The sequence below is a fragment of the Fusarium odoratissimum genome (assembly GCF_000260195.1).
Source record: "Fusarium odoratissimum NRRL 54006 unplaced genomic scaffold supercont1.4, whole genome shotgun sequence".
In the NCBI taxonomy this organism is placed as follows: Eukaryota; Fungi; Ascomycota; class Sordariomycetes; order Hypocreales; family Nectriaceae; genus Fusarium; species Fusarium odoratissimum.
Window position 1 is genome coordinate 460,987 of NW_022158690.1, and position 20,907 is coordinate 481,893.

General features: G+C 50.0%; 6 protein-coding genes across 12 annotated transcripts; 2 read left to right on the top strand and 4 right to left on the bottom strand.

Moving 5' to 3' along the window:
• Positions 1–203: 203 nt before the first annotated feature.
• On the top strand, positions 204–2,438 carry FOIG_03291 (uncharacterized protein; the record flags this gene model as incomplete). Its single annotated transcript, XM_031201086.1, has 3 exons — positions 204–783; positions 864–1,694; positions 1,743–2,438. 3 exons carry the CDS (start codon positions 204–206, stop codon positions 2,285–2,287), a joined length of 1,956 nt encoding a protein of 651 aa, XP_031068610.1. The 3' UTR covers positions 2,288–2,438.
• Positions 2,438–7,557, bottom strand: FOIG_03292 (uncharacterized protein). Of its 2 annotated transcripts, XM_031201087.1 has the most exons (3): positions 5,993–7,557; positions 3,571–5,910; positions 2,438–3,507 (listed from the first exon to the last, which is right to left on the bottom strand). In XM_031201087.1, the coding sequence occupies exons 1-3, from the start codon at positions 6,681–6,683 to the stop codon at positions 3,059–3,061; spliced, it is 3,480 nt and encodes a 1,159-aa protein (XP_031068611.1). In that variant the 5' UTR covers positions 6,684–7,557; the 3' UTR covers positions 2,438–3,058. The 2 variants fall into 2 exon arrangements, with proteins under 2 accessions (XP_031068611.1, XP_031068612.1); XM_031201088.1 differs by having other exon boundaries at positions 3,571–7,557.
• A 5,155-nt stretch (positions 7,558–12,712) lies between these two features.
• FOIG_03293 (uncharacterized protein) lies at positions 12,713–13,745 on the bottom strand (the record flags this gene model as incomplete). The annotated part of the gene is made up of 2 exons (XM_031201089.1): positions 12,713–13,598; positions 13,675–13,745. The coding sequence occupies 2 exons, from the start codon at positions 13,743–13,745 to the stop codon at positions 12,713–12,715; spliced, it is 957 nt and encodes a 318-aa protein (XP_031068613.1).
• Positions 13,746–14,058: 313 nt separating this feature from the next.
• On the bottom strand, positions 14,059–16,896 carry FOIG_03294 (uncharacterized protein). 5 transcript variants are annotated; one of them, XM_031201091.1, is made up of 9 exons: positions 16,360–16,896; positions 16,013–16,266; positions 15,842–15,863; positions 15,738–15,790; positions 15,524–15,688; positions 15,263–15,471; positions 14,833–15,210; positions 14,568–14,775; positions 14,059–14,487 (listed from the first exon to the last, which is right to left on the bottom strand). In XM_031201091.1, the coding sequence occupies exons 1-9, from the start codon at positions 16,559–16,561 to the stop codon at positions 14,464–14,466; spliced, it is 1,515 nt and encodes a 504-aa protein (XP_031068615.1). In that variant the 5' UTR covers positions 16,562–16,896; the 3' UTR covers positions 14,059–14,463. The 5 variants fall into 5 exon arrangements, with proteins under 5 accessions (XP_031068615.1, XP_031068614.1, XP_031068617.1 ...); XM_031201090.1 differs by having other exon boundaries at positions 14,059–14,775; XM_031201093.1 differs by having other exon boundaries at positions 16,013–16,896.
• Positions 16,897–17,298: 402 nt separating this feature from the next.
• FOIG_03295 (acetolactate synthase small subunit, mitochondrial) lies at positions 17,299–18,744 on the top strand. The gene is made up of 2 exons (XM_031201095.1): positions 17,299–18,308; positions 18,373–18,744. Exons 1-2 carry the CDS (start codon positions 17,551–17,553, stop codon positions 18,551–18,553), a joined length of 939 nt encoding a protein of 312 aa, XP_031068619.1. The 5' UTR covers positions 17,299–17,550; the 3' UTR covers positions 18,554–18,744.
• FOIG_03296 (ornithine carbamoyltransferase, mitochondrial) lies at positions 18,154–20,150 on the bottom strand. Of its 2 annotated transcripts, XM_031201097.1 has the most exons (4): positions 19,958–20,150; positions 19,559–19,894; positions 18,823–19,510; positions 18,154–18,773 (listed from the first exon to the last, which is right to left on the bottom strand). In XM_031201097.1, the coding sequence occupies exons 2-4, from the start codon at positions 19,886–19,888 to the stop codon at positions 18,733–18,735; spliced, it is 1,059 nt and encodes a 352-aa protein (XP_031068621.1). In that variant the 5' UTR covers positions 19,889–19,894; positions 19,958–20,150; the 3' UTR covers positions 18,154–18,732. The 2 variants fall into 2 exon arrangements, with proteins under 2 accessions (XP_031068621.1, XP_031068620.1); XM_031201096.1 differs by having other exon boundaries at positions 19,559–20,150.
• Positions 20,151–20,907: the final 757 nt, after the last annotated feature.

Genomic DNA, 20,907 nt, shown 5'->3' on the forward strand with positions numbered 1-20,907 from the left:
TCTGCGCCTTTCACTGATACCACAGCTTGACGCAACTTGATCATTCCTCGACGCTCAAAGCACTCATACTATTACGATCCTTACCTCTACAAAAGAAAAGTTAAGAAGACTGTTTGAGATCGACACCAGGCAAGATCGTCAGAGATCTGCCTTGCCCAAGCAGATCAGTCCTCTAGCTTTCCAGGATTCCAAACACCGAAATCATGGCTCGAGGTGGACGAGGAAGTCCAGTCCCTCGCCGGCCAGTTGACCTGACCGGTATTGTCTCTATTGCTGAGAAAAACGACTTGACCACTCTTATCACCGCCATCACAGAGAAGCTTCACAACGACATCAGCGTCATATTTGATTCTCCTCCTGTCAAACCTACTCTGGGAGACTTGGGCGATATCGGCCATCATCACTGGCTGGCTTTGTCACTCAAGACGAATGGAAAGGAGAATGTGAAACCTCGAGCTCCTTCTATGTGCAAACCTGTAGCAGCGGTGTCACAGAAGAGCGCTGATACAAGCCAGTCCCCAGATAAGGACAACTCGGAGAACATCATGCCTCAGCTGAGGGAGCTTAAGAAAGAGGCTCTCATCTTCTTCCGAAAGTGGCAGTCAATCTTTCTGCAGCGTCTTCGCGATATAAGTGTCATGGAACCAAATGGTTCTCAATCTAACAGTCGTGGCCGTGGCCGTGGAACTGCACGAGCTGCACGAGGTGGACGCGTGGCTCGTGGTGGGAGAGGGGGTGGTCGTGGAGATATTGGAGGCATTGAAGGCCTAACACTGGCAAATGGTAGGTTCACACAAGTTCCTTGACGTGTTGTCTTTCTCTGTTGAAGTCATATAAGTGTTTTCAAAGCTAATATTAACAAGGTACTCCCCGCACCCCTTCAAATCACGTTGATCGTGAACTATCTCGCCGTTTCCCCCCTATTCCGACTTCCCTCTGGACTTTACCACTCGATAAGCGCAAGCTATTGCTGCACATTTCACTTTTGATTCTTATCTCGCTTCAGGAGTATACTGCATATGCTCGTATGACTCTTCTGAACCTGACCTCATCCCTGAACCTCCCCTTGAAGGTGCTTCATGAGGAAGAGAAGCGCATCGCGGAGGGTTTCAGTCAACTTGCAGTTGACGCAGCCATTGAGCAAGCATCTGAACCGAATCAAGATGAGAATAAACCTGTCCTAAAATCAAAGGCACGAATTGCTGCTATGACTGGTCCCTTCCGACTTGGAACACAGCTTATTGCTGTAGGTATCGGAACTCCCCATGGTGGGCTCGGACTACGACTTCCAAACGCTGCTGGTCTCCTGGGACCTATGGCAGATAACGGCCCTTCTACTGGCTCCATGCTTGGGATCTATATGGCAAGGCCCACTGAGAAAATGATTGAGTCATTCTCCCGAGAGATCCAGGACTTTGGCCTTGTTCCTACCCGCGGAGGTCTTCAAAGGGATTATGTTGATGCAAAAGCTATCCCAGCCAGCTGCCGACGATTACGCTTGGTGATTGCTATGAATGGTTGGGTAGCAGACAAGGACAACCTCATTGGGCCTTGGAAGATTCTTGGAGATAATGGGGAGGTTTATGTTCTGCGATGGGAAATGAACGTACTCACCAACATAGGTACTGCACTTGAGACGGTTGTAAAAAGTTCAGCCTGGGCCGTTGCCAAGAAAGCTATATCTTCGCAAACAAGTACGTTGAAATTTCATATGATTAGCGAGAAACACTAACATAAAATAGTTTTCAAAAGCCTTATCGAAGCCACCTGGCCAACCGAGCTCATGAAAGTGAGCAAGATCATTGATAACCCCTGGAGCATGGGCATGGTCCGCGCTGAGAAAGCCGGTGCGGTGCTGGCCGACGCTATAATGCGCAGCAAGATTCAAGGAGACCGTCCTGTATCCCTTATTGGGTTCAGCTTGGCAGCCCGAGCTATCTATGTTTGTCTGATGATTCTTGCTGAGAGGCGTCAGTTCGGCCTCATCGATTCCGTCGTCTTGATGGGCACACCCGCTCCCTCAGAGAGCCGGGTTTGGTTGACCCTCAAGAGTGTTGTGTCTGGTCGGCTAATCAACGTCTTTTCAGAAAGCGACTATCTTTTAGGATTTTTGTATCGTACCTCCAACATTCACTTCGGCGTAGCAGGCCTGCAACGAATCCAGGGAGCAGATGGTGTCGAAAACCACGACGTTAGCAATCTTGTGAACGGACATTTGCGTTATTCCACCCTGGTTGGAAAGATCCTCAAGGATATTCACTGGGAGGACCTGGACCTGAACGCCTAGAAAGCGGAGAAGCTGCGCAGGACCACTTAGAACGAGAAAAGTGTCGGCATCATATTAGTCAGGACTGGACAGGATGAGAGTATCTTTGCTAATGGAACACCAACAAGATTGCAGAAGCAAGGTTTATATGTAAGATTACACCAAAGTGCACTTTAGATTCGCATTCCCATAGGGGCAGGGTGGTCATTAAAGATATTCTTTCTTTGTATGAATCTCATAGCCTCTAACTCCCTCAATTCCAAAGCCTTGACATAGTGCAGCACTCCTGTCCCGCCCCTTATGCTGATGTGTATGCTAACGACAACTACCATGCATATGTACGTCTGTATGCTCTAGTTGAGAAATGGTGAACCCAAGCATCCAGCCAGATTGAGCAAATCGGGGATCCAATATTTTGTCTATTATAGACGAGATGCAATGCCCTCTATTCCCTCCTTTCACTCCACCTTCTTCTCATTTGGAACTGTGCGTGCTTATGCAGTAACATCTGACAGTTCCACCCTTGAAGGCCTTGACTTCTCCATGCTCTATTCGTCTAGAACTTCTTGGTACTCGAGTCGTATATCTTTTCTCTTCCCCACCATCACCACCTAGATTATTACAAAACGTGGTATCGTACACAATAGACCCTCCTCATTTTGCTTTTCTGGCTTGTAATTGAACATCTTCTTGCTTGCCCAAGGCGAGGATGATTTGTGTTTTGTTGTCATTGCACAGTTACAGTCATGAGAAGCCTCTCATGTAAGTAATTGGTCCCTCGATATTTCATCCTCACGTCGGAGGGGTTGTGCCAAGCATACTAGGAACTTGCTTTCGAATGAGCCCGCGAGCACCTCGCCCTTCTACACGAGGCATGCCTTGAATAGAACGAGGCTCACGCATTAGAGATCTATCGAGACGTGCAGGCGTTCTCGTCACGACTGTTCGATACTCCCCTGGAAAGTTTCCCTTGGGTAACGGCACTGATGCAGTCCGCCAGATATGATCGGACGTGTCACCGAGCCAAGCAGGGATCTTGCTGTTGGAGCTGCCTCGAGGAGGGGCATAGCCACCGTAAGTAGAGGCGCCATGAGATGCACGGATGGTGGAGAGGCGGGACAGACCCGTCGATAACCCGGAACGGCCTCGGGCCTTCTTAGCCATGATGATCTCGTCAAATACACGAATCGAGGCGTTATTGGCTGGCTGCATCTCTCGGTCGTGGATAAACTCATTGAAGCCTTTTGAGTTCAGAGTTAGTATTAAGACCGTTCAAACGTTAAAGAGGTGTGGCCTAAACTTACACTGTGTTTCCCGCATCATAGTAGCATAGTCGTGCTGATCATGTGGAAGACTTTTGATAAAACCATCCATATCAAAGGCATACAGCTGGCCGTTTGCTTTTTGCTGCTTTGAAGGTCGTCCAAGGTACTTGCGGTACGTATACAAGAGACTTGCAAGGCAGCGAACAAAGGCTGCTCGGATTCGATCAGGATGAAATGCCTCCGGGCAGACAAGCGAAGCATGGCCGAGACATCTGCCGTGGGAGAAGATCTTGCAGCCTGTGCACTTGTAAATGCCATCTCCCTCGGCATGGTCATTGCAAATATTGCAGATCGATGTGTTGTCCTTGGGGATCCAGTTGAAGCAATGACCCTCGACCCAAACTGTTGTCTCTGTGTTTCGGACAGGCTGGATCTGCATACTGGGCATGATAGTTGATGCCGCAAGCGTTGACTGTGCGTAGGTTGAAGGTGCATATCCATTTCCATATCCACCACCACCACTACTACCACCACCAACAACGGAGTTCTGAGAGTCCACCGAGATAGCTGAAATTGACAGGTTTGCTTGATGACCGTTGAGGAAGGGGAGGTTTGGCTTGTGATATGGCGGGTGCTTATCGATGCCAAAGGACGAGCTGCGTCGCATCTTTTCTTCGCCAAAATGTCCAGAGCGCTTCTCTCGAAGAGTCGCCGCCAAAGCAAAGCCAGAGTCGCTTCGAGAAACTGGCGTGGAGGGCATTGGCGGGAAGTTTATCGAAACAGGGGATACAGACGACTGAGGACTGGTTTTACCAGACTTGCTTGTGCTGGGTCTGTCCGATTTGCCGTTGTCCACCTTGGCCGAAGCGAAAGCATTGAACAGTGGTGGCAGGACCTCATTTGGCGGGTCTGGCTCGCCAAATCCCGAGGAGCTCTGGGACACCCATTTGCCTAGGGTGCTCTTGGGCGTCGCGGATCTGAAAAGCGCGGCATTTTCAGTGGAGAAGGCGTCATAGGGGAATGATTCCATGGCATAAGGAGGTGGTCCAGTTGTGACTCCATATCGCAGTTTGTGGGGCGCCGCGACCTGCAGAAGAGACATGAGTTTCCTTCGGGCCTGACGAGGAAGTCGAACGGGTTGTGATGTAGCATCAATAGTATCCTTGTCCAAGTCAACGAGCACATAATCGTCCTCGGGGAGTTCAATTCTATCGTAACGTCGCTCAATGCCGACGATATATGGGCAAGGCGCTTCGAGAGCCGACAGAAGTCGCGCAGGGAGGACGGGAATGAAAATACTTGACCATTTCAGGGGGTATAGCAGGTTTGCTAGTGCATGGCAGGCGAGGTGCAACATGCTGGTGTGAGAGGAGAGGAAGATGATTCGGGATTCGGCCATAGCATACTCGAACAGAGCGACAATGTTCTCAAGTGACAAGCAACGGAAGAGGGCATAGAGATCGATGGATCGCGAACCGGGGATCTCATTGTCTGCCTCCTTCCGAGCATAAAGTCGCAATTCGCGCACTCCTAGTTCAACCTGAGTCTTGGATCCTAGGGGATTGAATGCCTCGGTGCATAGGTTTACGACATATCGCTCAAGAGGTTGCCAGCGTCCCACGCTGGGTGAGCTTGGGGGAATTCTTAGGACACCCCCATCTGTCATGGGGGTAACGATAGCCTTAAGCCACTCTTTCCAGAAGGACATATTGGCTGCGTCTCGGCCCAAGATACCATATGCGCGAGGCGTCCAGAGTCCGCTCTCGCCAGCAGTGAGACCCTCGATCTTAGACGCGGCTCCATGTCTCAGGGGCCTAAGCATGTCCGTCATGAGGGTGATCTTTTCTTCCACAGTGCTAATTTCATCCTCGAGCCTCTCACGTGCTGGAGAGCCTGACGGGATTGTAGGGAGTTTTGCAAGGAGTTGTGAAAGATGGGTGCGTTCACCAGCCAAGCGAACTCCCAAGCTAGCTGCCAGCTCTCGCTCTTCTTCAGACATGTGACTTTGGCGCCATTGCTCGCACTTCTTTTCCACTTCCTCTGCCACCTCGGCATTGAGAGCAGTCCAGATGATAATAGTTATGCCGTATAGCTTGGAGTTATCGTCCGAGGTCATAGTAAACCCATGCCATGTAGATCGAGGTCGGTCGTCGGACGAAACAATCTGAATGTCGTTGGGAAAAGCAAACATGGGCACATAGTCAGGAAATTTCCCACGTCGAGTAATCTCATCTGTAGCCTCCTGAGGAGGATATCGGTCAAGAAGGACCGGTTCAAAGCGTCGTTTGAGAGGATGCATATCGGGGTCGGTGTTAAGGGGTTCGGGGGGAGGGATTACGGAGTTGTAATTGCTGAGTCGTCTCGTGGTTCGGATCGAGGCTATCATTATAAGTTAGCGAACGTCCCTGTATTCGCCTGACAGTTTGATAAGATCAAACCCCAGAGCATGACGAAAACAAACCTGCGCGACTGGTGCTGATCCTGTTGCTGGGTTGCTTGCGCACACTGTTCATATCCCTAAAGCTCATCTTGCGGCGGATGCTACCCTTAATGCTCCTGAGAGGACTCAGTCTACCGCTGTCGCTTTCCTCTGCCTTGATCCTCTCTGCCCGAGGATTCACCATTGGTGCACGAGCTTGCACTTTTGCGCCCGCACTGAATGACAGGTCCTCGAGAAATACCTCTCTCTCAGCGGCAAATTTGACCAGAGCCTTATCAAAGTCGAAGTCGCCCATCAGCATGGAGCCCTCACCAAGGATGCCGCTGGGGCCGGCATTTTGGCCATTGGTACTGCTGTGGCCATTACCATTACCATTGGTATTGCCAAAATTAGGGGGGTTTATAGCACGAATGGTGGCGCTGCTGCGGTTGCTTTTGGTATTGCCGTCTGTCTCGTCGAGAGTATGTATGGAGAAACGGTCGGTGAGAGATATCCGAGAGAGACGGTTGGCAGAGCCCTGGCGTGAGTGCCGTGCTTTTGCTTTTGGTTGGTCGCCGTTTGTATCTTCATCCTCAGACTCGCCATCCTCGACAATGGTAGACTCGACGGGAACAACAACGGGGGCGGGCTGGGAGTTGGGATCGTGGTAGGACACCGACTCTACGCCGGCGATCCAGAAATAATCGGCGAGAGGGGTCGATGAGTTCTCCATGACATGTCAATCGTAGTGTTTGGGCCACAAACGGGCGAAACAGAAGCGAATGGGGGGTCGTAGGCAAAAGCAATCGAGTCAGTTGCCAGTGTATTCTGCTTGACTTGCTGTCGTTTTGATCTGAAGAGGTGGGCGATCGACGAGACAAAATCAGGTCGGGTTGCTGGGGTTTCAGTTAGGTCATGAACGACACGACCAGTACCAGGGCTTTTTTATCAGGCGAGTACGAAGACAGCGATAACGGTAAGTTCAGCTGTGGGCGACTCACGACCAAGCGAAGACCGTTGCTTTTCGAGGCCGAATCTGGACGAACAATAGGCTCGGAACGTGGTAAGTACAGATGATGCGCTTGAGGAGACGCAGCAATGCTGTATGTGTAGCGATGAGCCAGTCGCCCAGAGCCGCTCCTGGTTGTACGTAACGGGAGCCAAGAGTTAGTTTAAAGTGGATGGACGAGCCAGCTAAAAATCTAACGGAGGGGATGAAGGAGATGCAAGAACTCCAGAAAGCCACCGAGCCCAAATGTTCAAGAAGAAAGTGAAAGAGTTGAAAGGAAAAAGGCCGTGATAAAGAGAGTAGAAGGATGAGATGAGAAAATGGCACAATCCAGGAGAAAGAACGAGGATTCAGTGTCGATCTGTGCTCATACAGCAACTTTTGGGTACCGTATTGGGTTATCTAACGAGGAACGTGGATGAAGTACAGGTACTTGTGAACGTTGGTATCGGATACCTCGTTTTCCAGCCCAAAGACAGCGATGGAGCAAAGAAGGCTGCAAGGGGTGTCGATGCAAGCTAAGAACCTGGAGGAGGCTCCTTTTAGTGAGTGACTGACTGACGATGAGCGATTGATGAATTTAGGGTCCAGGTCCCAAATCTTTCTATCCACGAAAAAGTTGGAGAAGAACGAGCTGCAGCTTCCTTTGGTGGGCGCCTGTCCAGGGGTTTCCCGGGATGGCTGTCTAGTTAGGTACGTTAGCTCTCGTAGGGGCTGCCACACAGCCCGTACGCCTAAAGCCGTGGGGTTGCAGTGTCGGGTGGTAGGGGACCTCTTTCTTAGGGGACCGACCACTGAGAAGTGCGCCTGATATTCAACCGCTGGGAGCGTGACGACTTTCTACCATCCATCCATTCCTCTTAGTTGCTATTATGATACTCACCGCTGGCTTCAATTTGAACTGCAGACAATCACTACAAGGTTTCTACATATATACTCTGTGCAGCATAGTAGCATATCGCACAAACCGGGGCTGGGACGACAAGGGTTATTACATACATGGCATTGTATGGATCATGCAGGTGAGTGAGTGAGCAACAAAATCCATCGCTGTTTAACAGACCATGTGCTTCCCTCAAGCTAGCAACGAATATTTACTATCCGACCTTTTATTAAGGCACTTCACGATCGCTCAAGTCAAATAACAAAATCTACCACACGCACTTCTGCTGCAAGGTACCTGACAGCTAGCTGCTGGCTGACTGGCTTTTGGTGTGCTAAGGAAATTGACCGATTCCGCAAGCAAGCAAGCCGTCGATCTTGAGGCGCACGCCGTCGCTTTTTCCAAGCGCTACTATTCGATGGATGCACCCATCAACGGCTGGCCATCCACGTATCCAGATGCAGCACAATACATTCAGTGCAGGTACGTGGATTATATGCTGTGTTCAATTCGGCTTTCTCTCTCTCTCTTCCGGCAACCCTTCAGCCTCAGGGGTTTCAGGCGAGCGCCAGCGGATCCACGGGCCATAACAGATTTGTTCACTAATGTCTTCCCCCATCCATTGTGCTCTGTTCGAAGCCCGCACCAGGATTCGTCAAGTATGATTCGGATATGGATATGCGCTCTTCACCTCCACCGCTCGTTCAACTCTGTTTGCGGTACAGTGTACCTGTAAAGTCGCGCGTGTGGTATGTTCCACGATCATGCTGCAGGCCAGGAATCGCTAGTTAGTGTCAGGTCTTATCCCCTGACCTCCAGGAGGCAGGCTTCATGGGTGTCCCTCCCGTCCCCATAACAATACCCACTTAGTCGCCGTCTTTGCTCCATCAGCTAAGGATTGTGGTGACACATTAGCTAGTGAGCCAACATCCCCCAAGTGATGGATGTTGGCTGGAGTGCTTATCGATCATGGGTTCAAGTCTGCCTTCTGGACATACAAAGGAAACAACAGTCCTCAACTTAAAAATAATTTTATCGCAAAGGTAACGGTCCCGACGGGGCGGCCACGCTGCGGTGGCAACACTGCATACGATATGAGGCGTCAACAATCTGTATGTATCTGTAGGCGTGCCTGCGTATGTATGCGGGATACTGGATCCGTCTGCATCAACATGCTTCACCCAGCTGCATGCTTGATGCAGTGGACAGGTGGAAAACGGCACTCATCACCGATGGCGTCTGATGAGTTGTCCTATTCTGTGATCTCCCCCTTTGTGCCTGATATCAGTCAAACCGAACTTTCAGTGCAGCAACAGCCTGATGTGCTGTCGCTTTGAAATGATGGATGGCCTCTTAAGGGTGCCGTACAGATACCTACATACATTACACTACCTGTGTAGGTATGATCCTGAGCGGCACGAGTAACCCGGCGAAGAGCGTGAGACACAGTCCTGTGTCGTACAGAACCGGGACACGGTCAGGGATGGTCTTGGTTCGAGTTTGATTCTGTCTGGGCCGGTGTTCAGTCCCCATTGAAGTGCAAGATCCCCCATTTGTATCGCCCCGGCCAAAGTCAACCACGGGTTGCGTAACGGCTGTACGGGTGTTGGATAAAGTGCTTTGTGCCTATTCTCTGGAACACATCGTGATAAATTAATGAGCAATCGACGGGAGAAGGATGTGAAACCATGAAGCCCAAATAAGTGAGAAAAGAATAAAACCCCGATTGGTGTCTCAGCGTCTTGTCTTTAGTGTTTACCGACCACTGTCCCGTCCTCACCGTTTTCGTGGGGACAATGTGTGGAGGGTGTGTCGGAAACGCTACACATATCAAGATCGTGTTTGGCGGGGACTCAAGACGACTTTGATCTTTCTTTACTTTCCCTTGTTTGTTTGTGTCTGTGTTTGTGATTCATATCATTCAATTTCTGACGCGTCGCCTGACTACCTCTTCGAGATGTCATGAGGGGCATTGCTTTTTTCATGGATTCTTTCATGATGCAGGGCAGGCGTTATAGGGCCGCCTACGTCAGTTGTGTCTCCATCCGACTTAATCGGACCTTGACGCTATAATGGGTGGGTGCCGTTCAGAGACGGCGTCTCTGATAGTTAGCGTCTCTCCACAATCTTTACTGCAATGGGAGCTGAAAAACAATGCAAGAAGTAAACGGTACGTTTTTCGACCCGCTCTTGCTTTGATGGTACAACCCAACGTAAGGTACGCAGATACTTACCTACTAGACCTAAGGTAGAATACCAAGGCTTGCCCTGACATCGTTCCTCCCGATCGACGGTCGAGTTGTACAAGGGAGGCAGGTGAGACGCTGATGGTTGCCCGTCTCGAATCCCAAAATTGACAAAACCCTGTAGATCTTGTTGATGGAAATGGACGACTCTTGCCATTTACAGAATTCGACGCCGTCCTTGACACAAGGTCATGATTGGACGAGACTCGAGCCTTGTTGAACGACGTGCTTCCTTATTAATGTTTCCCCAACTCCTGCTCAATTAAACACGAATCTCTCTTTCAACCCTCCTTTCTTCTTCCTTTCACATGACTATTGCGAGGCTAAAATTCAGTGATACTTCCCAATGAATATTTGATTCTGGGCCTAATAGTTGACTTTTGAGGCGTTGCCAAATTTGGCACCCGCGTCAATAGTCTAGGGGCAGTGGCCAAGAAAAGCCTCCTAACATAGGTCAAAGTCAGGGCCAAAGACAAATGCCCCCTGACGGATCTCATGGAATACGAAAGCACGAGCCATGTTGTGATGCAGGTACGGAGCATTGACAGTGATAGACGATATCGACACACTAGGAATGCCTCCGTAGTAAACACACTAATACGCGAAGCACACACGCCTTAAACATCTGGCATCCACCCTCCACTCCATCTTTGTTTGTATGTATACATGGGGCCCGCGTTGGCCAATCCAAGAGCCTTATTCAAGTCGCCATCGACGAGACAGGAAATCAAAAAAGAAACAGGATCAATATGAAGAAACTTAGACTGGGGACCTACTCAGCCCTGGAACTTTTCTCCTGACTCGGCAATTCCTTGAATTAACTTTCAGACACCGTCTAGCCACATTCAGGGAATCTAAACTTGGATATTTGCTACTAAATTCAGAGGGCTATATAAATCTAACAGAGCATGAATGTCATCGGGCCAGCTCAAGCTGATCATATTACCATGGCCCAGTCCATTGCTATCTTTAGCAAGTCATGAGCCGAATCCAATACAAACTCGATCTTCTGACACATGACAACTCACCTTGTCAAATAGTATAGGTAGTCATATTTGACGAATCGAATGATTTTGTATGTCAATTCCCTTCAAGTACCTATCGTCATGTTTCCACGCAAGCCGAGCTAAATTTTCTTGATTAGTGTTCACAGAGTTACAGAACGACTTATGCTCCCTTAAACTGTTCGCTCGGGCTTTCAGCTCAACTATGGACCGCGACCTGACACCAGGGGGCACCGATTAGGCTCGGAATTGTCAAGCTCGCAGAAAGACGTTGCTTCGTCCTTGTTCATCTCTCGGAGCACTCGTCCTTCATCGGTCTGTATGTTGAGTATCAGGTAAACTGCTGAACAACCAAGCTAGGCCTAAGCGCATGGCCGTCACAATCATACTAATGCCGCCATCCCATCCACCCACAACACTTACACCTCGACGGCGTCGTCTGTTTCAGGTCGCTCTCCACGTTGGACCGTGTGTTACGTACCAGGCCATTGGTCCCCCTCTACGATAGCAAGTGCTACAACGCGGCTATCATCGATCTTAGTGTGATGCATTGTTTCGATTGATATTCGCTCATCCCGGTCGATCGCCACGGCCTCCTTATCCTAGTCCCCGGGGTTCTTTGCTTCTGAAGAGAATCTTTCGAGCTTGAAACAAAGTGGTTCGAGGGAGGAACCGCGTACGTCTCTGATTTGAAATAAAGTCTGAACCTACAGACTATACTCGCGAGTCAACTACTCAGGATTCGTGTATACATACACTCTGCAAAGCAGAACGGACAATTTAGGTATCACTTGGAATACAGCCATTGCCGTTCGGAATTTCGATCTGGTCTCTTCAGTTCGATTTTCCACATTACAAGGATGCAATATGATATCAGCTCATTATTGCTCAATTCTGGATACAAAACATTGTTCGTCAATCCCGTCATGGAGCATTTACGCTATATTATTTCGAGTACTGGGGTTGACTCTTCCAACAAGTAGTCAGCGCCATTACTATCACTAATTGCTCTTTTGAGTGACATACTTTTCGAACCCTGTACCGAGTTGCAATACCCAAATTCTTACAAAAACTGTCACAGCTTCGTCTCATGGAATCATGCAGCTCACACTGAGTTGCCCGACGAGGATGGGCCCTGCTGTGAAGTCGACGGAGGGTTCAAGCATTGCATAGCCACATACTGTCTACATCCTGGCCCCCCAGCGACTCCTTTTCGTGCTCCTGTAATAGCAAGGCGCAATCGGCAATTGGACGTGATGAAGCCCCCTGCCGTCAATCACTCAAATCAGAAACACTAGCAAGAACAAGAACCAGAATGTCTTGGTGATGAACAGTGGCCTTTACCATTGGCTCCCAAGTCTTAGACAAATGCTTGTATGGCATCTGGTATGTCAAAGCCTTTAGATAAGGTTTAAGACACGGCTCACAAGCGAGATCGGCTTGAAAGAACTCTGTTCAGCCCTGGGCCCTGGACATCCATAGACTATCGAAATTTGTGGACTGGGGGGTAGACAACGAAGATCATGATCACAAAATGTCGTGTTGAGGCGTCGTAGCGTCCTCGCCTTTAGCAACTGAATGCTACGGGTATCATTCATTCGTCGTTTTGAGGGGTTCTCTTCATCGTGCTGCGGCTCGTCTTGTGCCTAATTTCCCAGTAGCCAGATATCCTCTATTTCCCATCTCACCTCTCCATCCAATTCCCAATGATCCAAAGATAATCCTCCCGTCCGGTGTCACCTCCACACCCGACTCGGTGCCGTCCTCCGCGACCACGAAGCAAACCTGCTCCACTTCACCCGGATGCAGCACCGGCTTTTCGCTCCCGCTCGATTCCCAGTTGCAGTCTCGATACCGCAACCCAGGCTCCGTATCTAGTACCACCTTCTCCAGCTGCACCACGTCTTCGCTACAGTTCTCCAGCTGCGCCTCGAGCACCCATTGCCCGTGTTCTTGAGTGTTGTTGGAGTTCAGGGGACCCACCTTGGTGCGCACGATGAGTGAAGCTTTGCAGATAAACTGGTACAGCTTCCGGAAAGTTCTTGTTCGTCCACTTGTCTCTGTCGCCTCATAGTAGCTCACTGTTACCGCAAGCACGTGGTTACCCTCCTCCTTAAGATCGAACGAGACCACTTTCTGCAAGGTACCTCCAGACTCAAGATCAACTTCAGGTTGGCCATTTGAGGGGCCAAGCTCAAGGCGCTGAACAGCACCCATACCAGGTGTCTTCATCTCTGCTTCGATGCGCACATCGCGAATATTTTTGGCAGCATCTATTGGTAGTTCATTGTTCGCGCAAAGAGTGCAGCTAAAAGTCTCGCCGACATATGCTGAACCAAACGATACTGGAAGGTTGACGGCAGGACTAAGAAGGAAAGGAGATGGGTTCGAGGCAGCTTCGGAATGGTACGCGAGCGAAGCAGGGATCGGGGCTGACTTGATGGATGCGCCTACTGAGGAGGGAGGATCGATCGGGTATTGAGTTACGAGCGACGGACGCGACAACCTTAAAGTTGACTGTACGTTAGCTAGGTAAAGCTCGGAGCTATCTGGACCTGGACTCATATAGCTAGGTAGCTCACCGAAGCACTTTGAGCGAGATAGAATGGGGCTCCTTGACTGGATCGTGGGAGGGATATCGCTGATGGCTCATCTTGTCATGTTTTCTTCGGGGCAATTACTACACTGTAACACAATCGTGATAATTAAGTGTATTTAGTAGTCGTATGTAGGTGGTATGTCTAGATTTCAAGGTTACATGCGATGCGACAAGGACGTTTGTTCTCTTATCGATAAGGGGACGGTCCCCTCATCAAGCACGACCGGCCATCCAAGGTACTAACCTAACTTAGTGGGTAAGGTAGGCATGTTAGTACCTTACATCATGCCGAACCACATGCGAGTTCTCAGAGTTCATCAGCTTCAAAAGTAAAAACTTGCTAATATAAGAACTAATGAATAATCCTTACGCTGCATATTAGTATCTACAACTTTTACGAGCTAGAACCATTAGAAACGCCATGTCCCTGGTCTGTCAGATAGTAAATATACTTAGGAAACGTCACCTTCTTCACTGCGAGTGTAATGTACTTCGACCTGCAATATGTCATTCCTAAAAACCAACTTTGCGACCTACTGGAAAGCAATACTGCTATTTCTTAATCGCATCCATACAAAGATGGTTCGATGTAGATTCCTACTCAAATAGCTCGTAATCGCATGCGAGACCTGAATCAACACTCTTTCTTTCTGCAATGCAAACTGGAGCGTTCACGTACAGAGCCATGGAATTCCATATCCAGCGGCATGCTTTTCTGTCAAGATCTGTAATTCTGTGGCTCCCCTTTGGTGATGGGTAATCCAATCAAAAATCAAAGTCCTGGTGGAGGAGGAACCTGCGGAATGTTAGCATATACCCAAGGGGAAGATATCTTGTAAAATGCGAGCTAACTATCTCGGCATCTATGTCACATACCGAACCGTAGCTCCCGCCTGTTCCGGGAGGGGACCCAGAAGGGGGAGGCGGGGGAGGTGCCGAGCTGGGCGGCGGCGGAGGAGGAGGAGCGGCTTCACTTGGGGGCGGAGGAGGAGGTGAAGCTGACTGCCCAGGGGTGGCGCCAGGAGCGCCGGGAGCCTGAGCTTGAGCCTGAGCTCCATAGTATTGCTGGTACATAGCAACATAGCTGTAGTAAATCGTCAGCATCACGAAGCAGGCATCTCGAGCGGCCAGTTCTACTTACTTAGCATAACCACCATAGGCTGCGTAAGGGTCTGCGCCACCGTAGTACTGGGCGTACTGGGCGGCATAGTCAGCAGCATTCGTCGGACTGTTCACGCCAGCAGGGGCTGGACTGTTTGAAGCACCACCCGGGTTAGACCCGTATCCACCATAGCCAGAACCGCCATATGAACCATGAGAAGCTCCGTGTGAGCCACCATGGGAATGGTTACGGTCACTGCCACCATTGTAACGATCGCCCCCGTAGCGGTCCCCTCCATAGCGGTCGCCGCCGTAGCGCGGTGGACGACTCTTAAACTCTTCGTACTGTTCCTTGACATTGGCGATTAGGTCCTCGCAAAGCTCCTTTGCTTTCGCAACCATATTGGGGTCAGGACCGCTGCGTTTATGTTAGCCATGAATGTCCCAAAGCAACAAGCACGTCAACTCACGTCACATGGAGGAACATGTCTTCATCGCTCTCCTGGTTAGTGGCTGCCTCGAGATACCCAGAACCTCGTCCCTTAATCTGCACACGGCAAGTTGTCTCTTGCTGGATATGCTTTACGTAGGCACCTCCATGTCCAACGACCTGAGCACGCAAATTGAACCCATGTACGGGCTCTAGGCTGATAGGGATCTTCTCTTCGGGCCATTTACGCTACAAAGACTGTCAGCATCCTTGTTCCACACGTAAATCGCGAGAACCTTACTCGACCAAACTCGTCACGTTCAACCTGCTCCTGGTCTCGACGGCGGAAACGCCTTTCATCGACAAGCTGAGGGAGTTCCTGTTGAATAAGTTCGTTGATCTTGGCGACAGCAGCCTCCAAGCCAGACTTGCTCGTGCTCGTGATGTGAAGGTACAACGGAGGATTCTATAAGGGATTAGAGTAAGACCCAACCAAGACTAAAAGATGTTCTTACCGCGGCGGTTGCCATACTCTTGTTGGGATAGTAGCTGCCACGGGTGGTTATATCTTGCTAAGTCAATATTATATCCTACAAAAAAACATGAAGGAATTGCGTACCAGCGCCGGTTTCGTCTTTGATCTAATCAAGTGGGAGTCAGCAGGAGCAACGAAGGGGGTATTGAAGCGAGCTATCAAGCTGTAAGCATGATATTCTCGATCCAAGTGCAGAGATAACTCCAAAGGAGCGGTTCTGGGAAGATCAGTGGGCTTTAAATCAGGAGTATTTACCATTTTCTGCGTGGACCCCTTGGTAAGGAGGTAGCGATTCCTTAGGTCATTGACTTCGATATCCTGGATATAGTCGCCATCTGCAACATACATCTCGCCATCGAGTGCCGGAGCTGTCTTGTTTGCGCTTTGTGGTGTCGAAGTTGTTCGCGGCGGTGGTGAGTCGGTTTCAGCAGACCTGATGGGAGGCACATCGACGTGCTGGATTCCCTTACGAGCTTGGAGCTGCGCGTTGATGCGAGCCGCAGCGGCAGCTATATATTATGTTAGAGACGTGTGCGGACAAACTTTGTCGCGATGGCTTTGAAAGAAAGAAGAAGAAAAAGGCATGGGGCAGGGTCACAAACCAGCGGCAGCGGCAGCATCAGTTGGAGATTTCCTTGCCTCGGGGGTTGCATCTTTTGCAATGGGGCTACGATCTCTTCCGGGCTCAGAGCGACGCGATGGGGGAGATCGAGAGCGACGGTCAAATCGCGATGTCCTCTTGGGTTCCGGCTCTGTCTGGTCGAAGCGCGAACGCTTCACCGTTCGTCGTTCTGTTTCGTCCATACTCGACGAGTTGCGAATATTGAAACGAAAATTGGGGGATGTAGGTTGGAACTACGCCGCGTGGGAGTACAGCTGTTACAGAAAGGTACCGAGTTGTCGATAATGGTCTATATGTACCTATGTATCAATGCAAATCCGGTGTGAAAAATAGCAACCGAAATGCGCCTGTGTTGAAGTGGAGTTGATGTTTGATGGTCTACGGAGCAGCAGCTTGAAGCACGTACCTCTTTCAGCCTTCCGCCACATGTGGCTGGTGAGCTACCCGAAACCGGCGGTTGCGAATGTGGGGGAGAGCTTGGGACAATAGATATAGCAATAGGCAACATGAGGTAAAAGTGCAGGCGAGTGCGGAAGGCAACCGAGAGTATAAGTGTTTGATTATGTCATGAGCACTGAACTTAGTTGCCCAGGCTAATTTATTTTGTAACGCTCTGACTTTTCGATTCCTCTGGTAGAGTTCCTTCTAGGTGATTATCAGGTGCTTCTTCATTGGACAATTAGCTTGGTAGTGTGGCTTGGCTGAGCCCTGCATGGTCTACAAGGAACCTGGGGAATGTCATGGGCATGAACTGGGGGTCAATTACTGTATTGCATCAAGTTATTCGCCTGCCTATAGAACAATCCAACCCCTGTAGTCACTTTCCGACTCAATGATTCATTCATATGGCATGAGCCATTGCCAGTGGTATGTAAGCTCGACAACAACCCTATCTCCATAGCTCCTGATAACCTAGACTCGGAGCTTACAGCGGACCCCTGCTGAGCTGATCCGTGCCCCCGCGCAAACACCTGCCCCCGTGTCTCTGTAGCCTCCGGTCACCGGCCTATCGATGGCCCATTGATTTTTTCGGCATTTCCCTCGACCTATCTCTTCCTGACTTTGAGTCACCTTCATCCCATCCTCCGCCCTGACCAATTGCTATTTCTACCGTGTTGAGACCCTTCTTGTTCTGAACAGAGAACTGTTCCTGTTCTCCTGTCTCCGCAAGATGGCTTCTCTACGGCCCTTGACTTCGTCCCTCCGCTGGGTCGCCTCCGCGAGAGGCGTCGCCGCTGTGCGATATAGCTCCTCGTCGACCTCCGCCATCGCCTACAAGGCCCTCCGCCGTCGCTCTGCTCCCCTTCCCGTGAGCGACAATCCTCCTGCGTGGTCCGCTCAGGCCGCCGTCTCCAACATTCTTTACGAGACCCCAGTCCCTTCAACCGCTCCCCCCAAGCGCCATATACTCAACTGTCTGGTCCAGAACGAGCCTGGTGTTCTGTCCCGTGTTTCCGGAATTTTGGCAGCTCGCGGGTTCAACATTGACTCTCTGGTCGTGTGTAACACTGAGGTTGACGACCTTTCTCGCATGACCATTGTCCTCACTGGTCAAGATGGCGTTGTTGAGCAGGCTCGCCGACAGCTTGAGGATCTGGTTCCTGTCTGGGCCGTCCTCGACTATACCAACGCAGCTCTTGTCCAGCGCGAGCTTCTCCTTGCCAAGATCAACATCCTTGGTCCCGAGTACTTCGAGGAGCTCCTCCACCACCACCGCGAGATTGCTGCTGGCGAGACTGATGTCGACTACGCGCATGAGGCCATTGAACGTAGCCTCTCCGATACCGCCAAGGACTTCCACCCCAGCAAGTTGGCCGTCAGTCAAGCTCTGCGACACAAGCACGAGCATCTTAAGTCGATCACTTACTTCGCCCACCAGTTTGGCGGCAAGGTCCTAGATATCAGCACCAACAGCTGCATTGTTGAAGTGTATGTTACCCACCCTCTCCCTCTTGTCTACTCATTCATGCGCAATACTGACATGCGGTTCCAGTTCTGCTAAGCAGTCACGTATCGACTCGTTCCTCAAGCTTGTTGCTCCCTTTGGCATTCTTGAGTCTGCCCGTACAGGTCTGATGGCTCTACCCCGATCTCCTCTGTCTGAAGGTAACCAGGAGTCCCTTGTCATGGAGGCAGACGAGGTTGTCGATGCTAGTCAGCTCCCTCCTGGTTAAATTAGATAGATACCTCAATTAGTGACCCGACCCAATGGCGTTTTCAAGGAAAGGATCTGATTTAATTGATTTAATTCCCAAGACTATTTTTATCGTTCGTGCGCCAATGCTCCACCTCCTGTCAAGTGTGGCTAGTAAATGATATCGTATCCATTCGTATTCCGTCTTCTCGCCATACTTTAGAACTTGCCCTTGTTGACGACGAAGCCTTCCAAGGCAGCTGTCGATGTTAGGATCATGCTTCGAAATGAAACAGCGTAAAGACTTACAAACAGCGGCCCAGAGACGGTTCTCGGCCTCGGGAAATACCAGAGAGCGGGGGCTGTAGAAGACCTCATCGGCAACCTCCTCAGGATGTCGAGGGAGGCAGTGCATGAACTTCCAGTCCGACTTTGCACCTCCTCGCTTTGCAAGGTCGTTCGTAATCTGGAAACCAGCAAAGTCCTTGAGGCGCTTCTGGGTGTCAGCTTCCTGGCCCATGGAAACCCATGTATCAGTCACCAGGATATTGGCATCCTTAACGGCCTCCTCAGGGACGTTAGTCTCAAAAAGCTTGCCGGGTGAGGACACGCCGTCAGCAGCGGAACTGATGAGTTGCCTCATGTTGTCAGGAATCTCATATCCTTTGGGGGCAGCAACTGATATGTCAACACCCATCTTGACACAACCGATGGCGAGATCGAACAGAACGTTGTTGGCATCGCCGACCCAGGCGACCTTGAGACCATTGAGGCCCAGGGTAGCTCCCTTGGCGCTTGCTGATGGGAAAGTTTCATGGAGAGTGAGGAAGTCAGCGATCGTCTGCAGAGGATGGAAGTCATCAGACAGAGCGTTGATGACAGGAACACTTGAGTGCTTAGCGAGATTAGCGACATCAGAGTGAGGTCCAACTCGAGCGACCATACAGGAGGTCATTGAAGAAATGACAACCGAAGTGTCGTATAGCGACTCGTTAACCTTGGTAGGCATTAGCATAGATCTTCATCATGTAAGTGCAATACTTACACCAAGCTGAATATCATCCTTCCCGAGAAACATGGGATGGCCACCAAGCATAGTCACAGCAGCTTCAGTGGAAACTCGAGTACGGGTGCTGCGCTTGCTGAACATCATAGCAACAGTCTTACCAGCAAGGCCGGCATTGAGATAGCTGGCGGGAGCTCCACCCTTGACAGCTATTTTTCGAGTGTTGGCATCACGAACAAGGTTGGCAAACTCATTGGGAGTAAGATCAGCAATTGTCATGAGATGCCTAGGTGTCGCAGCCTGTGAATACGCTCGTTTCTGAAGGCCTGCAGCGGCCCCTCGAGCGATTCGGAAAGCTGAGGTCTTCATCTTGAGCTGTGTGTTGAGTGAGTGAGCCAATGAGTGATTGTAAAATTAAAAATGAGCTCTGAAGCCTACAATTGAGTTGAACGTCAGATCGAAGTAAGAAAGTGAGCTTTTCTTTAAGCCAATGGCTTAAGTAGGTCAAGATATGATGATGAGTCTGTGGTAGGAGGAGTCACCATTGGAGGGCCATGTCCTGGTTGTTTCTTTCTCCAGCCCAAAAAGCATGTGCCCCACTTTGATGTGATGTTAAGCCGGTCTCGGGACGCTGACTATAATAAGGTATCTATAACTTAGACGACGTTATACATGATTGGATCAGATTGCAATTTATATCAATCGTCTATACAAACGCATTGGGTAGTTGGGAACCTATTGTATCGCTGCTGTTTTCAAACTCCACTTACTTGACTGCGAGTGAGTCCTTTGCTAAGGTAGGTTTCTCAGGTCAACCGCCGTTACCGGTAGTTGAATTTTCAATAGCCATGATCCTGTTGGCCGACTGAGCTCGTCAATTTACGCCAAGATCTCGAGATGGAAATAAGTAGGTATTAAGACTGTAGAGAATCTTAATTGGAGTATTTTTATTGCATCACTGGTTACGACTCAACAGCTTCTCCCCTTTGTAAACCTTCGGTTCGAGCTAAGCTTGGTACTACACTTGAAGCTGTGATAAGCACGAGCGACCATCTCAATACTCACCATCGACACATCTTGCCTGCTTGTTCTGTTTTAGGTTCCAAACGTGAGCTGTTTTCTGTTCTGCCCTCAGCAGAGATGATGAGAGCTCTCAGCCGCGTGATATAGGTGCCCAGTTCCCCGGTATTGGAAGTAAGCCAACCAACTCGAGGAAATATTATGGTGCCATGAGATAGCTGCTCCCTGAGACAGATAGGTGTCCTCCTTCCAAAGTCTCCCTCAGGCACGCCTAGGCGGCGTTGAAAGGTCTGAAGTGCACATATTCGTGAAGGTGTTTTTGTAAATAGCGCATGGGTGTTAATTTCATTGGTGTATTCTGTTGATAT

What these genes read in the sequence shown, in the direction of transcription:
- FOIG_03294 (XM_031201090.1), bottom strand. Translation starts at nt 16,561, where the DNA reads ATGGACGAAACAGAACGACGAACGGTGAAGCGTTCGCGCTTCGACCAG. An exon ending in AGAGTATGGCAACCGCCGCG is followed by an intron (nt 15,689 to 15,737) that starts GTAAGAACATCT and finishes AATCCCTTATAG; the next exon opens with AATCCTCCGTTGTACCTTCA. An exon ending in AACGTGACGAGTTTGGTCGA is followed by an intron (nt 15,472 to 15,523) that starts GTAAGGTTCTCG and finishes CAGTCTTTGTAG; the next exon opens with CGTAAATGGCCCGAAGAGAA.
- FOIG_03295 (XM_031201095.1), top strand. Translation starts at nt 17,551, where the DNA reads ATGGCTTCTCTACGGCCCTTGACTTCGTCCCTCCGCTGGGTCGCCTCC. An exon ending in AACAGCTGCATTGTTGAAGT is followed by an intron (nt 18,309 to 18,372) that starts GTATGTTACCCA and finishes ATGCGGTTCCAG; the next exon opens with TTCTGCTAAGCAGTCACGTA.
- FOIG_03296 (XM_031201097.1), bottom strand. Translation starts at nt 19,888, where the DNA reads ATGAAGACCTCAGCTTTCCGAATCGCTCGAGGGGCCGCTGCAGGCCTT. An exon ending in AGGATGATATTCAGCTTGGT is followed by an intron (nt 19,511 to 19,558) that starts GTAAGTATTGCA and finishes ATGCCTACCAAG; the next exon opens with GTTAACGAGTCGCTATACGA. An exon ending in CCGTCTCTGGGCCGCTGTTT is followed by an intron (nt 18,774 to 18,822) that starts GTAAGTCTTTAC and finishes TAACATCGACAG; the next exon opens with CTGCCTTGGAAGGCTTCGTC.
- FOIG_03292 (XM_031201087.1), bottom strand. Translation starts at nt 6,683, where the DNA reads ATGGAGAACTCATCGACCCCTCTCGCCGATTATTTCTGGATCGCCGGC. An exon ending in GATCAGCACCAGTCGCGCAG is followed by an intron (nt 5,911 to 5,992) that starts GTTTGTTTTCGT and finishes TTATAATGATAG; the next exon opens with CCTCGATCCGAACCACGAGA. An exon ending in TATGATGCGGGAAACACAGT is followed by an intron (nt 3,508 to 3,570) that starts GTAAGTTTAGGC and finishes TGAACTCAAAAG; the next exon opens with GCTTCAATGAGTTTATCCAC.